The sequence below is a fragment of the Peromyscus californicus genome, unplaced genomic scaffold (genome assembly GCF_007827085.1).
Source record: "Peromyscus californicus insignis strain IS unplaced genomic scaffold, ASM782708v3 Scaffold_14__1_contigs__length_90479793_seg_2, whole genome shotgun sequence".
Classification (NCBI taxonomy): Eukaryota; Metazoa; Chordata; class Mammalia; order Rodentia; family Cricetidae; genus Peromyscus; species Peromyscus californicus.
Window position 1 is genome coordinate 44,152,611 of NW_026294436.1, and position 14,434 is coordinate 44,167,044.

At 39.5% G+C, this 14,434-nt stretch overlaps 1 protein-coding gene across 1 annotated transcript in view; it reads right to left on the bottom strand.

The window, feature by feature from the left end:
- Pappa2 (pappalysin 2) overlaps window positions 1–14,434 on the bottom strand; it is a 253,241-nt gene that overhangs the window by 74,065 nt on the left and 164,742 nt on the right. The window contains exons 15-17 of the mRNA XM_052737329.1: window positions 12,362–12,530; window positions 8,979–9,156; window positions 7,592–7,805 (exon numbers count right to left, since the gene is read on the bottom strand). Of these exons, the coding sequence (XP_052593289.1) occupies window positions 7,592–7,805; window positions 8,979–9,156; window positions 12,362–12,530 (561 nt within the window). The remainder of the gene's footprint in view (window positions 1–7,591; window positions 7,806–8,978; window positions 9,157–12,361; window positions 12,531–14,434) is intronic.

The window sequence follows — 14,434 nt, forward strand, 5'->3', positions numbered from 1 at the left end:
TGATATGAGGGTATGCACTTAGTCTTATTGTAACTTGTTATGCCGTATTCAATTAATATTCCTGGGAGGCCTGCTCTATTCTGAAGGGAAACAGAGGGGGAGTGGATCTCGGGGGAGAGGAGAGATGGGGAAAGGTACTAGGAGGAGTAGAGAGAGGTGAAAATGGTCGGGATGTGATATATGAGAGAATTTAAAAAAAAAAAAAGCAAGAGTGGGACAATTCAGTCACAGTGACCTCCAAGACATATGTGTAGTGACTGCACTGGATGATCATTACCATTAAGTGTGACAGAACGACTCGAAACAGGCTGTAGAAGCAGATGACTAGCATTAAAACTGAAGCGTTGGCTCTTTTTGCCTCTCTTGTTCTCAGTTTTCATAGTTGAAAAAACAGAGAAGATCACACATTTCTTTCATTATTATAAGAAACCATTATTATAAGTAACACAATGAGTAGTATCTACTCACTAAATGGCTGAAATGACTAGTAAGTACTGATGACCTAAGTGTGTGTATATGTGTGAGATGTTAACATTCCACTCAGTCAGTACTCTAACTGGACTTAATTCTTCATATTGCTGACCCACCCAGAATCCCCCAGGGGAGCATTCATGAATCAGTCTGGCCTGCCCTGACCCCATTGTTAAAGAACAAGGCAAGGTCACTACCAAAATGCTCACCCACCCAAGAGTTACTAGAGCCAGAAATGCAGTCAGGACGAGCCAAAGGCAGATGAGAAACAACAATGGGGTATGAAGTCGCATGTTGCTAAAAGTCTTACTGCTTTATCCATTAAAAGTAAGCATTGTTTACATTTAATTTTTTTCAATTAATACAGAAATTGGCAGTTGACACAGAGCAGCAAATTTTACAGTAAGATGCTCCATTGTTTGGAAATGAAGGTCACAGGGACATTTTTGAGTCCGGTGTTCTAAGTAAAGGCCCAAGAACCCACTGCCAGCCCTGTAAAGCCTGAGGTAGGTGTTGGCCTGTGCCCAGGTGTGTATTTGAGTGGCCAAAGCTTGCAGAGGCTCAGTCATATTGAAGCCAAAAGAAGCTGTAATGAATTAGTTTAAGGCTCACACGGTACTACAATGGCAAGAGAATTGAGGACTCCAAGGATAAACTTTGAATGTATTTACTATAAACACTAATTATAAAGCCAGGCAGAGTCTTAATGGAAAGAAAACAAATTTCTATGTCTTACAGATGCATGAGTATACAGAGAGATTACAGTGCTGTTCTTACTTGGGTTACAGATAGTACAGACACACACAGTTATAACCTCGTCACGTGTGTATGCAATGTTATGACATAGTGTTTATACGTCAGATAGATTACTGTTTTGAAAAGTTATAAATCCAGTATATTTCAGGAATTGTAATATTGTTTCACTTCACATTGGCAGTTCATTAGTCACATCTTCCTACCACATCCCATGGTAGAATAAAATCAGTTGAAATTCAATCTATTGTTCAAAAAGATGTAGAGAGTCAAATGAAAATCAAGGTAAGACCTCCATGAGGGCCTTGGCCCTTCTTCTTCCACACCAGACTGGCATAATATGCCTATGCTAATTTTGAAGTCTGTTCAGCTCTCTATTGCTATTTTATTTCCACTTACTTTCTCTCACATATAATTTTATTGTTTTGTGGTCCACTTTTATGTCAGCATGGTGAAGTGGGATGATATGAAGCCTGTGGAGAAGGCTCCAATTAAGGGAGTCGGGGGAGTGTATATTTTTAGTTCAAAAATCTTTGTTTTGGTGTGCATTTCTTTTACAGATCGGAAAATGTACTTTTCCTTCATCTGGCTACTGAAGAACTATCCTTGAATGACATTTCCAATTTTTTTGGTCTCTAGGTTGTTTTTCAGGGATATGGAAACTATAGAAGGAAGAGAATGGTCATTGAATAAAAAAACTATATCTGAGAATATTCATTGCTAAAAAATAGTATTCCCATTTTACACATCAGCAGGGTGTGTTACTCAGCAAGAGTTACTGTGTTAGGGGAAGCCAGGATGTTGGTGGTAGTAGTGATAACAATGATGATGATAGGTGGTAGAAATAATGGTGACAGTGAAGATGATGGCCATGATGGTAGTCACGATGGTGACAATGGTGGTAGTGGTAATGGTGGTGGTAGTGGTAATAGTGGTGGCCGTAGTAATGATAGTAATGGTCAATTCAGTGGTGACAGGACAAATAGTGAAGCTGGTGGTAGCAGTGATGATGAGTATAAATAGCAAAAGCCATGGCTGAGCCAAGAAAATACAACCAGAAATTGTGTTCAGTTTTTATGTTTAATCATTTAATCTTTACAGGACTTTCCAGTGCTCCTATTCACTCTATCTTGTGAATTAGAATGGGGATAGTTTATTCTAACAATAGTAGAGTGGTGACATGTCTAAGTTAAAAAAACAATAAGCAAGCGGAGTTGCCATTCAAGATCAAGTCTCACTAAACCCACACCCTAAGCCATGAGATAAAACTTGACTACAGAAACATCTTTTAGTCTTTTCGACTCAATCATCTTCTTTAGCACTTTTAGGGTTCTCACAAGTCTATAAATCTAAAGAGGAAAAAATCCTAGTATTCTGTTTTCAAATGAAATCTACATCTAGTCCTATGGGTTGTGAATGAAGAATGATTAACGAAACCCAGTTAACAATGACTAGAAACTTCGGTTGTTCATTCAGACTAAGTTTGTTGGGAATTACTGTAAGATTCCCCAAAATATTTTCTACTAAATCCATGTAGCACAGTGCTTGTGTTTATAACAAACCTTGACATTTTGGTGTTAACAATTTATACATTACTTTTCAATGGCAGTATACCAAAGTCTTGGTCCTTCATATCTGTTCCATCGATACAGGAAATAGAATGCAAACTTTTAGCACTAGAAATCATTTAAAAGTTTATTTTACAAATGAGGAAAAGGAGACCAGAAAAATGAAATTCTTTACTCTTGATCAAAAGTATTATTAGTCCAGAGTATAACCCTTGGTGTTAAGATGACTTTAATCTCAATATGGCCATTTATTGGCCAGATGATCAAAGGTAACACCTAACTTTCAGTCTATTTCCTTTTTGTAATGGGTGATAATAATATACAACATACACATATAATAGATAATAGATAATATATGTAATGTATATATATATATATCAATTTATATACTACTTTAACACAAGACATTGTACTAGAATATCATTAATAATAAAATATATTATTTTCATGAGAAATACATGGAGTGAAGTAGCCAAAATTCTTAGTGCTCATAGCACATAACAAGGAATCATTATCACCTCCATGGTTCTCATCCAAACAACAGAAGAGTACCCTGGACTTCAGCTGTTTCATTTTATGCTATACAAAGCAGTTTTTCTTTGTATATAGAGAAGGGTCAAATATGTACTTTGTGTCCACCCCTCCACGCCCACCCCAGGCTCTTCCCACAAGTCAAACTAGACAAAGCACAATTGAAGGTGTTTACTACCACCCAATGAAAGTAATCACAATGTGAAGCCTACAGTTTTGATCGTCAGTTTATAGAACATTTTGTGTGTGTGTACTTTGAAAAAGTTGATGTCATAAGAAGTACTAGCATAGGACAGCTATTTACAATTCCTTTGAAAACAACTGACTTCTGTACTACTTTATGGATGGTATATTGATGAATGATTTATAAGAGAGACTACAAAGCAAAGTCATAAGGCCAGGATAATTTAGAATTAAATTAATTAGGGTCCCTAATGAGGTTAACTTAACCTTCACACATAAAGACAGCATGTCATGAGAGAAAAGCACCCATGGGAGTAAAAGAGAATGGAGAATATAATATGGTCTTTGGGTAAAATATAACTCAACACATTTATTTTAGCTTTCTTGGAAGTCAGGTTAATGAAATAGCAGAGTAGTGATTAATGGTGGTATGTAGGTGGAAGAAATGTCTAGACACAGATGAAAAGAGATTCAAGTTGTGTGGATTATTTGAAGGGATGATAAGTCCTAAAACTTTGTAATCATCACTGGTTTATGGGGTTACAATTCGGTTTGTATTTCCTCTATTATCTTTAAAAATAGATAATACACAAAACTATATGCAAAAATATATGCCATGTAAAGAGTCAATACACTATTACTTTTAAATACAGGTTGTTTATTAACTTACTTGTTGCCAAAATTTCAGTGTGCATATTGTCCCAACAAGGGCAAAGTTGCTCCTAGATCAGTGCATGATGAACAGCAAAGGAACTCAAGGAAATTTTCAAGATGTTAGTGCCTGGATCACACCCCCTAGAAATTCTGGTATATAGATGTGCCTTGACTTAAGTGGAGGCAAATCTTAATAAACCCATTGTACATACTGTAGGTCAAAAGTCGTATAACACACTGTTGTTAATAACATGCTGTTGGTTGATTGACTAGCTAGCACAAGACACCACAGAGTCCTAAGTGCTGTGCAGGCTTCAGGGTCCACCAGCATCACGGGGGCAGAGAGATGTGCAGATTTTAAATGATTTGTTATAGGCTCTCCGTTGTGTAGTTAGGAATCAGGGATGTAGATGGGATATTCCAGTGGCTGCATCCCTAGATATTTGGCTTGTGGAATGCTTATAGGCATCAAGGGAAGAGTTTGTAGTAGGAGGTATGAGTCTGGGAATTGTCAACATGTGACCTCAATCAAGGTTATAGACTGAAAAACTTCAACCCTGACAAGTATGCAGATCAAGAAAGAAAGTAGGGGACGGGAGAGTTGGCTAAGTGGTTAAGAACACTTACTACTCTTGCAGAGGACTCTGATTTGGTTCCCTGTACCCACACTGGTTGATTCACATTCTACTGTAACTCCAAATCTAGGGAATCTGAGTATGTTCTGACGTCTGTACCAGTAGTAACTGCATGCAAGTGGTAAACATAAACTCATGTGGCCTCTCACACATACACATAAATAAAAATAAATAAACAACTCTTCCTTTAAAAGAAGAAAAGAGAACTCAGGGGAAAATGGCCATTGGAGAATCATGCAGAGGGAAGAAAGTGGGAAGGAAATTGAGAAGAGGCAGAAAGAAAAAGAAAAACTGGGGCAGGAGGTCAAAGAGCTGACGAGGAGAGGTTTCAGGGAGCAGTATGTATCTACAGTGTCCTAACATGAAGTCTGTTGGATCTTTAGAAGTGTTTAATGTGTTTTCTGTGTTGCTTTTATTTTTATTTTTTATTTTAGCTTTTGTCTTATGTTTCTTTGCTTTTTGTAGAACTAATGTAATGTAGCTCAGGCGGCCCTTGAACTTGCTATGTAGCTAAGGATGGCTTTGAACTCCTGGTCATCCGGCCTTCACCTCCCAAGTACTGGAGATTTCAAGAATGTGCTATTATCCACGGCTTTTGATTCTGTCTTTAAGGTGTCACTGCCTGGGTATAGTGCCTGGGTCTTTATTATTAAATAAAGAGGCACAGAGCAGGCGGAATAGGATGAAACTATGGCAGGGAGTTCAGAAGGCAAAGTCAGCACTTAGACTTCATTTCTCTTGCAACAACAAATCTCAGAAAAATCAAGAAGGGAATGCATTCAGCTGAAAATTTTATAGCTGTTTTCCTTCTTCAAACAAACAAACAAACAACAACAACAAAACCAGCCTAGCACTTAAGAGATTGAGTTGAGGCAAGAGGATTGCTCTGAATTTAAAGCAAGTCTGGGAAGTGGAAGGCTGAGTCAGAGAGACACTACCAGCTGCTGCCATGACAGGCAAGATGTAAGGTACTGACCAGTAAGCCACGAGCCTTGTGGCAAATTATAGACTAATAGATGTGGGTTAATTTAAGATAGAAGAACTAGATAACAAGAAGCCTGCCACGGCCATACAGTTTGTAAGCAATATAAGTCTCTGTGTGTTTTCTTGGTTGGGTCTGAGTGGCTGCGGGACTTGGCGGGATCCGGAGAAAAGGGTGAGAGAGATTTGTCCTGACCATGGCCCAGGTAGGAAAACTCCAGCTACAAGCAAGCCTGGGCTGCAGAGTAAGACCCTGTCTCAAAAACCCAAAGTAAAATAAATAAATAAGAAGAAATGTGAAGCAACACCTTGCATAGCATATGCATTGAACTTCATAAGTTATAGAACACTTTCAATATACTGTCCAAATTTTATAACCCAAACAATCGCAGAGAAATGATGATTCCCCTCCCTACTGTGAATATAAAACTGAAGACACGTGGATATATAGACTAGATTGCTCATTACCATGCCAACAGGTTGCAAATCTGAGTCCTCAAGCAGCTCTGCCCCCGCCCCCCACATACACACACATACACTGTTTCATACAATTCCATAAAATCAGTTTGTGCTTGTTTTCCTGGAACTGTCTTCCCTGCCTGCTTTCCTCAGTTCCTTCCCCTCTGAAGGGTATGTCCTAAGAAGAATTTTGGGACCCCATCGGTCCAGCTTTGGGCTTTTTCCACACAAGTGAAAACGAGGCAGACATAGTTCACTGGGCAAACACAAGCCACAAGCGACAGAGATTTATGCTCAACTTGCAAACTTCTGATTACCAATTTGTTGCCTGCTCTATAAACAGGTGTAAACGAAGATTTAATCAGTTTACACAGCATGGTAAATAATTTAATCTCTCCTGAGCACAGTGCTTGAAAACGTAAATTTTCAAGACCAAACTGATGGTGACAGTATGATGCAAGTGTCCAGTTTCTTAGCCAGAAAAATTGCACCCACAAATGGCTCTCAAGTGCTCCTGCTCAGGGACAGGAATGTGAGAGGGGGGCTGAAAACCCAGAATCCCCAGTGGAAATCTCATTTTCCCAATATAAAGCTTAGCTACGAGCTCAGAGAAATGATTGTTGCCCCTCTACCATTAGCTCTCCCATCCTAAATGCCCTGTTCTTTCTTCTCCACCCTAAATGTCTGTCATCTCTTCACCTGTCACTCATCCCTGAGCACTTTGCCCCGCCTTTCTCCTGCCACCCTCCAATAAGGTTCATGGAAGAAAATACAGAATGATGAAAATAACAATGGAGATCGCTAAAGGTGTTGTATTCAATTTTAAAAATAGCTTATTAAGTCTGTGTAATACATACTCATTCAATAAGCCCCTTCATCAGTTCTATCAGGTGGGTGTTTATTATTATCCCATTTTCCAGTAAAGAAAACTAAGGCAGAGAAAGAAACCTTCCACATACTACACATGTAATAAACACCCCAGGGCTCAGTCAGGCACATCTCTATGAGCCTCAGTTTGAGTTATACTAATGAAATTGTGCTAGCATTGAGCTGGACTCAGACAACCTAAATAATATTTAGGAGGTTCATCATTTTAATTCTAAGGGTTTTCCCCCAAATACACCTGCATGAGACTATGGAATCTCTCATGGGAAACAATGCCTTCATAAGAAACACCTGGACTCCTGCCTGTCATGACTGAAGAGTATGTCTGTGCAGGTATAAAGAAGTTATACAGAAAAGCAAACACAATAAACAGCGGGTATCCTAGGAAGAAATGATCTGCAATTTGCCATTAGGGAACAGGAGCATGGTGCAAGGTAAGGAAACTATGAGACCAAATACATGAACACTTACTTCCTGCCTTGAATCCCTGCACTCTCCATCACATAGTAGCCTGGTTTGCATTCATATTTGCAGATGGTGCCCACATCGTGGTTGCCTTCTAGGCAATGTGGCAGGAGCAAATTTGCATTTGGAATAACTGGAGGAGCATCACATTCCAACTTGCAGTAGACTTCAGGGAGAGACCAGAGTCCATCTTCAAGACAAGTCAGCCACGGGCTCAGTCCTGACTCCAGGAAAGAGAATCACATGATGCTCAGAACAGAGACACACAGACAAAGAACAAAAACCTAGGCAACAAACAAATATACTGGCTTTCTTCAAGTCCCATTATTCTTTGTTGAGCAGTGTCTCTAAAATTTCCCATCAAATGCTGATCCTGTATGTTCGTACTCTACAGATCTCGGTGAGGTCTCACATGCCATAACATCACATAAAGATTCCGTAATCTTAATGAAAGAAGAGCTACCAATCAAATCATTGCCTTTCTTCCTACCTACAAGTAGCAAATATACATCAGTAATAGTATTATGGGTAGTATTAAAATAATGACAGTTTGCACTTTAATAGTGATTATATACCAGGTACTATTCTAAGTTTCTGCTTGTGCAAACACATGTAAATTCCAAACAGCAAACAACTGATCAAATAGATTCTGGCTAGCCTCTATCAGGCAGATAAGAAAATGGAGTCTGTCCAAAAGCAGAGTCTGTATTTGAGATAGGTGGTTTGGATACAGAGTTCCAAGCTTTAATACCATACCATGTGACTCTCTGTAATCTGGTTTCTCCCAATGTAAACTAGGACTGCCAGCATTAACATCACTAGCCTGCCAACCTACTAAACCACATCTCAGAGTAAGACTGAGGAATCTGCATAGGCAATGAGTCATTGTGTAACATACTGAAGGCTGAGAAGTATAGATAAAGAGCAAGGTGTGGTAGTCAGTTAGAGCCAGGTCCAGCACCCCTTCTTCTCAAATAGCAACACAGCCAAGGATACATTATGTAACTGTGCTCTCCTAATTTATAAAATAAAACAAAACATATCTAATGCAGAATGTCTATGCATATTAAAACTTAATAGCATGCACCTCAGTTGTTAATATTATCAGGACAATTGTGCTAATTGGCCTTATTCAGAGAATGCATATAAAAACAAGAAACAAAGACTAAGTTTCATTCATTATTAATGACACCTTAATCCAAGACATCTCTATACGTGTTTCGGGAACAAAAATTAGTGATATGTGAGGGGATATTGTGTTGTCGCAAGAGGGTATCAGAGAACAGCAATTTCGAAGCATCCATGGGTGAAAAATAGTACAAAAGTACCCACCCCTAAAGAGTGAGGGAATGAAGGGAGCTCACATTCACTTCCCCAGTTGGCCATACAATACCTTGGAGCTTGGCTGGTGGGACACATGAGATGGAGCAGCGTTTCAGAAAGTCAGTACCCTCCAAGCAGGAGAAGTTTGCATAATTCACCAAGGATGAATCAGGAACACCACAGTCAAGGCGAGTACAGCTCACATCCTTGTCCCAGTGGCCAGAGGAGCAAGTGAGGAGAATCCCTTTCTGGAAACAGAGAACGTACTTCTGTCAAAGTCATATATAATATCTATCATATTGGCTTCCCGACTTGGGTAGCATCTCAGTGGTCATTTGTGCAACCATTCTGCCTTTGTCCTTTCCTATGATGCACTGCTTGGGGAGGATGCTGATGGAGGGAGGCTGTGTGTACCAGGGAGGCACTAGGGCACTGCCCTTCCAAGCCATGCCTTCAGGCTGCTCTTTCCTTGCTCTGACCTATCTATTTTCAATCTCTGTCCAACCTGCTCTGGGCCCAGGATCTCAAGCCTCCTACTTGGGCATGCATGTCTACTCTAGGACCTGGGGACAGACTGGAGAGGACAAGAGAAAAGGAAGTCCTGGGTGCGTATTCTCTCTGTTCCCTCCTGAAGGGATGGCTGCAGACTGACTCATCCAGTGACATCTACCTTGTTCTGATCTTAGATCCCATAGGATCTGCTGTTCCACAGAGCCAATCTTTCAGGCTTAAGGGTGAGAACAGAGCCCCATTACTCTGGGCTATTATACATCAAGCAGCAATTCCTTAGATACTACCTACATCTTTTTCAGAAGTCTGCTTATAAACTTCTCTTAAATTACCTACTTTGGAGCAAGGTGCTGTGAATTCAACACTAGATTAGGTTAGAGAGTGAGGTCCGCTCTCAAAAACTCAAAGTAAAATAAATAAGAAATAAGAGGTAACACCTAGCATAGGGTTTGTATTGAATTTTGTAACTGATAAAAATACTTTTCGTATACTGTTTAGCTTTCATACTCAAAACAATCCTTTCTATTTTGGATACAAACACTAAGACACATAGATGTTGACTAGATTGCTCACTACCATGCAAATAAGTTACGTGGTATCTACTTCCTACTGGCACCCTTATTAATAAACATACTGATAATGCTACTAAAAATAATTACCTGTGTCAAGAATGATGAGTAGTACCTAAGAGAGTTAATACACACAGGAGCTTCTATCCAACCTGTAGAAAATGGGAGTGAGTCTAGCCATGTTCCTAAACTTGCCATTTCAGTGGGCAGGTCTAGAGTACATTGCCATTAAATAAATGAGAAAATATGCATGGAGTACCCAGAAGGGCCTGGTCCTGTACTAAACTAGATGCTTCCCACGGGCTAAAAGTTTATGAGTGGAGCAAATCACCGAATCAGTGGCTAAGAAAACAAAAGGAAAAAAATCAAGTTGGCAGGTGCCAGCACTATATTTTAATTTGGTTTAATATGGTCCGACAGCCTTCTCTAATGGTTAGAGAGAATACAACATAAAGAATATAAATTAGAAATAAGAGAAATAAAAAAAAACATTCCAGAAGAAAGCAATAACTCTGAGGAATGAAAGCCTATCATCAGGCATGAGTGGGGAGGGCAACACCCGAGGAGCCAGGAAGAGGGACTGCCATCTTCAGGCAGAAAGAGCTTGACATAGGTACAGGGCTTGAAAGATCATTGGGACTTTTGAGCAGCTCAGGGGAGATGGGAGAAGAAGGCATCCAGCCAGGTATGAGATGAGCTGCACTTACTGACTGTGAAACTCATGGCTTATTTGAGGAAAACAAGCATCTGGCCATGGGGCTAAAGATCAAAGACAGACAGGAGAGTCTCTATGATGAAACTGCAGGCATCCCATCAGGTGACCACACTGGCACACAAGCCAAAGGTCCAATGACCGCTGAAGGCACCTATCACCCCTGACACTACATCTTAGCATAGTGCTTTTCTCTGCTTTCCAGTGTGTCCCTGTTGCCAGCCAGAAGGATCCAAGTCAAAGCCAGACACATTTTTCTATTTAGCTTCAGTTCTCATGTCAACAGAAAGCAAATATCCCCACTGTCTTGTGATCATGAGCTGGGATTGTACAATTTCCTGCATGGGGCCAGAGTCGGGTGACAGTGGCTGGTCAGCTGAAGGGCGCCATTGCTTACTCCACCATGTGTTTGGCAAGTGTGATCCCCCATCCTCCTTCTAACCAGGTTCTTCTCACACTTAGCACAGTTGGGAGGTCTGGTTCAAACTGCAGCAAACCACTAATCATTTAAAGACTGTCTCTAAACTCCATGTGTAATGCCTGGCTTTTCTCTTGGCTTTTTTGGGTATTGACCATTTTGTTTTAAATTTGTCCAACTTTAATGCATGACAAATATAGTCTTTCTTCTCTGCTTATCCTAACCTACCACACACGTGTAGAAATAACTCAAGTTATTTGTTGAGTATTCATATGTATTCAGCATGAAGTATCTTTGCCTGAGTTAAGAACAGAAGATAGAGGATCTTTCTAGATCAGGAATTTGATTCTTCCAGCTTCACTAAAGCTGTTTCTGTCTAGGTGATTTCATGAAACTTTCTCAAATTCATAATTATGTCTTTAAATTCTGACCATGTCTAAGCAAGTGAAATTCTTCCATAGGTTCACAAACTGTTAAGAAATCAATTGGCACAAAACTGAAACATTTCCATTTCTCAAACAATTAATGCCTAACCAGTAATGGTGTGCCTATTCTTTTTCCATGATCATGTATCTTTCCGGCTCTCTCTTTGAGCACAATTGTAGTTTACCTTGTATACAATTCCACTATCTCATAATGCGATTGTTTTCAAAGGGTTCATTTGTGCTAGAAATTCCCCTGTCCAGGGCTGTAAGCTTTCTTAAGAGGAGATGGGAAACCAAGCCCTTAGTAAGAGAGAGATTATCTTGTTCTTAATATAAGGAGCTTAGTAATGAGAGCACACAATGCCTATCATTCCACTAGAAGCTTATAAATAATGCTCATCAACCATTGCAATAACTCAACAAGTTAAATACTTCTGTATGGAATATCTACAAATGCAGAAACAAATATAAAGGGATTATTTTAACTTGTTTGTTCTTACTGTGGAACACCTAAAAGATAATGTAGGCAAAAACTTTGCCTAGATCTGTCTCTTGAGCTATGTTCTTCACTAATACATTCTACTACCCCAGGCTACCCCAAATCCTGGAAATGGTGCAGTTGAAATTTGGGGTGGGGATTAAAAATGGGAAAATTCAGTACCATGATACAACCCCTGCCTTGGTTGCAGATTTAATGTTTTGGGGTGCAATTTGGTTATATTCTTCCAACAATCTCGAAAGGGAATCAGAGAAGCAGGAGGCTGACAGTGAACCTCAGACAAGTTAACAGCAATCTGTTTTCATCAGCCTCCAACTCACCTGCATGGTCCTGAGGTACTGCCCACTGCTGGTCTGAAGGACGTACCCCTTTTGACAAGTGATAGAACACTTCATGTAACCTGGGCCACTGGAGGTACAATTCACCATGTCTGCATGATCAAGTATCAATGGTGTACATCTTTCCTGTTCACATGGTCGTTGGGCACAGCTGGGGATGACAAAATTGGAATATCTTAGGGCAAGCCTAAATGGCAGCAATATACATCTCTGAACAATATACCTAAACCACAGAAAGATTTTCTTCATATCCTAAATGTAACTCATCACTTTCTCCCCTTCCTGAGAACTACGAGGCATGATAAACTTAAACCAGGACAGCTAACTTTCTGCAGCCCTTCTAAGAGAATCATTAGTGATAGGATGAAGTAGAAAATGGATTCCCAATGTTGTAGATAATCTCAGAAACCAATAGATCAAAGAATGATGCTTGCAACATTAAACAGCAATATTTCTAGGTCCCAAGCAATCAGAATAGACTCAAGACAAATCTCAAAAAAGTTCCTGGAGACCCGTGGTTTCATCAGGCATTGGCCCTTTGGATAACCGATCACAAGGAAGTCCCAGAGGGCCTGTGTGAAGAGGTTGAGTATCTGAGATCACAGACTGGTTGATATGAAAACACTTTGGCTATGGGTCCATATTACTGAAGAGCAGCAAAGGTAAAGGAAACCTACCAGTATGAACTGAATCTCCATCACATGCCAGACATTAGACCAGGGACTTTCTAAGATATCGCCTTAGCATAGAATTGCTTCTTGGACCAGTAGCTAGAGAGATACAGAAACTCCCCAAGGTTCAAGGACATTATAGAGCCTGGACTATGATAGCAGCAATGATGCAATAGGTAGTGGGGCAAGAAGAGTATAGCCTCCAGACACAGAGGAAACACAGCATTTAACTAAAGCGTTAGCACCAGACTTCAGTCCTGGTTATTCATTTAATACTTATGATACAGAGTCAATAATCCACACCCTGATGTTTTAGTCCCTTCCTTCATAGGAGAAGATTTATAGGGTACACACTTTACAAGGTTGATACTGTTCCCAGGCTAGCCCCTTTGCTGTCCTACTGCCAAAGAGCTAACCCCATCTCAGTATCTATTTCCTATCAGGCGCCTTTCTTTTTTGTTTCTCTCACTTCCACGCCTTTTTCAGTTTAATGAAATTTCTAAAATGCCTTCCTTCTCCAAGAAGCAACCTTCCCTCATTTACCTTCTTCCTTCAAATCTCTTAGTGAAAGTATAAAAATAACTCCCTCCTAACAATTAATTTAATCTTGTTATATATGTGTTTTCTTGTTCTTAAATCATTACTCATTCAATTACCCATAAGACAGTGATTATCTAATTATGTTCTTAATCTCACAACAGCAGTATGAACTTCTTGAAGAGAAATACTTCTTCCTGTTCAATTTTAAATCACCATATTCTTGGCTATAGTAGACACAATACAAGCTTGCTTAATTAAATTGGTTCTTATTTCAGATAGCAAAACTAGTCAATGTTACTAAAATGGAAAAATGTGTTAAATCACATGAAAGAAAATTATCCTACAATGATTCAACCATCCTGCCCCAATAATTCATTCATCAATAAACACAAATTGTAAGAGGCCCCAAGACCTTAGCATAACTTATGTCATGATAGAGAAACCATTCTGACCAGCACGTAGACCCCTAATACCTGCTAAAACGGAGACAAAGACTTATTCATCAAAGACCTAGTCCATAGCACCAGTATCATGAAAAATTCCTAAATGATTAACTTTACTTTTTGGTTTCTGTAGTTTCACTTCTCACTAACTTTTCTTGCTAACAAAAGTGTGTCAACTAGGATGTGGTTTTTTTTTTGTTTGTTTGTTTTATGTTTTTTTGGGTTTTTTTTTTTTTGTACATGAAAGACAAAGAATGGTAAGTTTCGGGGCTGTATGATTTGAGCAAGTTCCCCATGTAGCCACCAGCTGGTAAAACAGACTTCCTATTCAACAAGAGTATCTGTGTGTCTGTGATCCAGTGGAATTTTCTTACAACGAAAGGACATATGCTTTTCAAGAT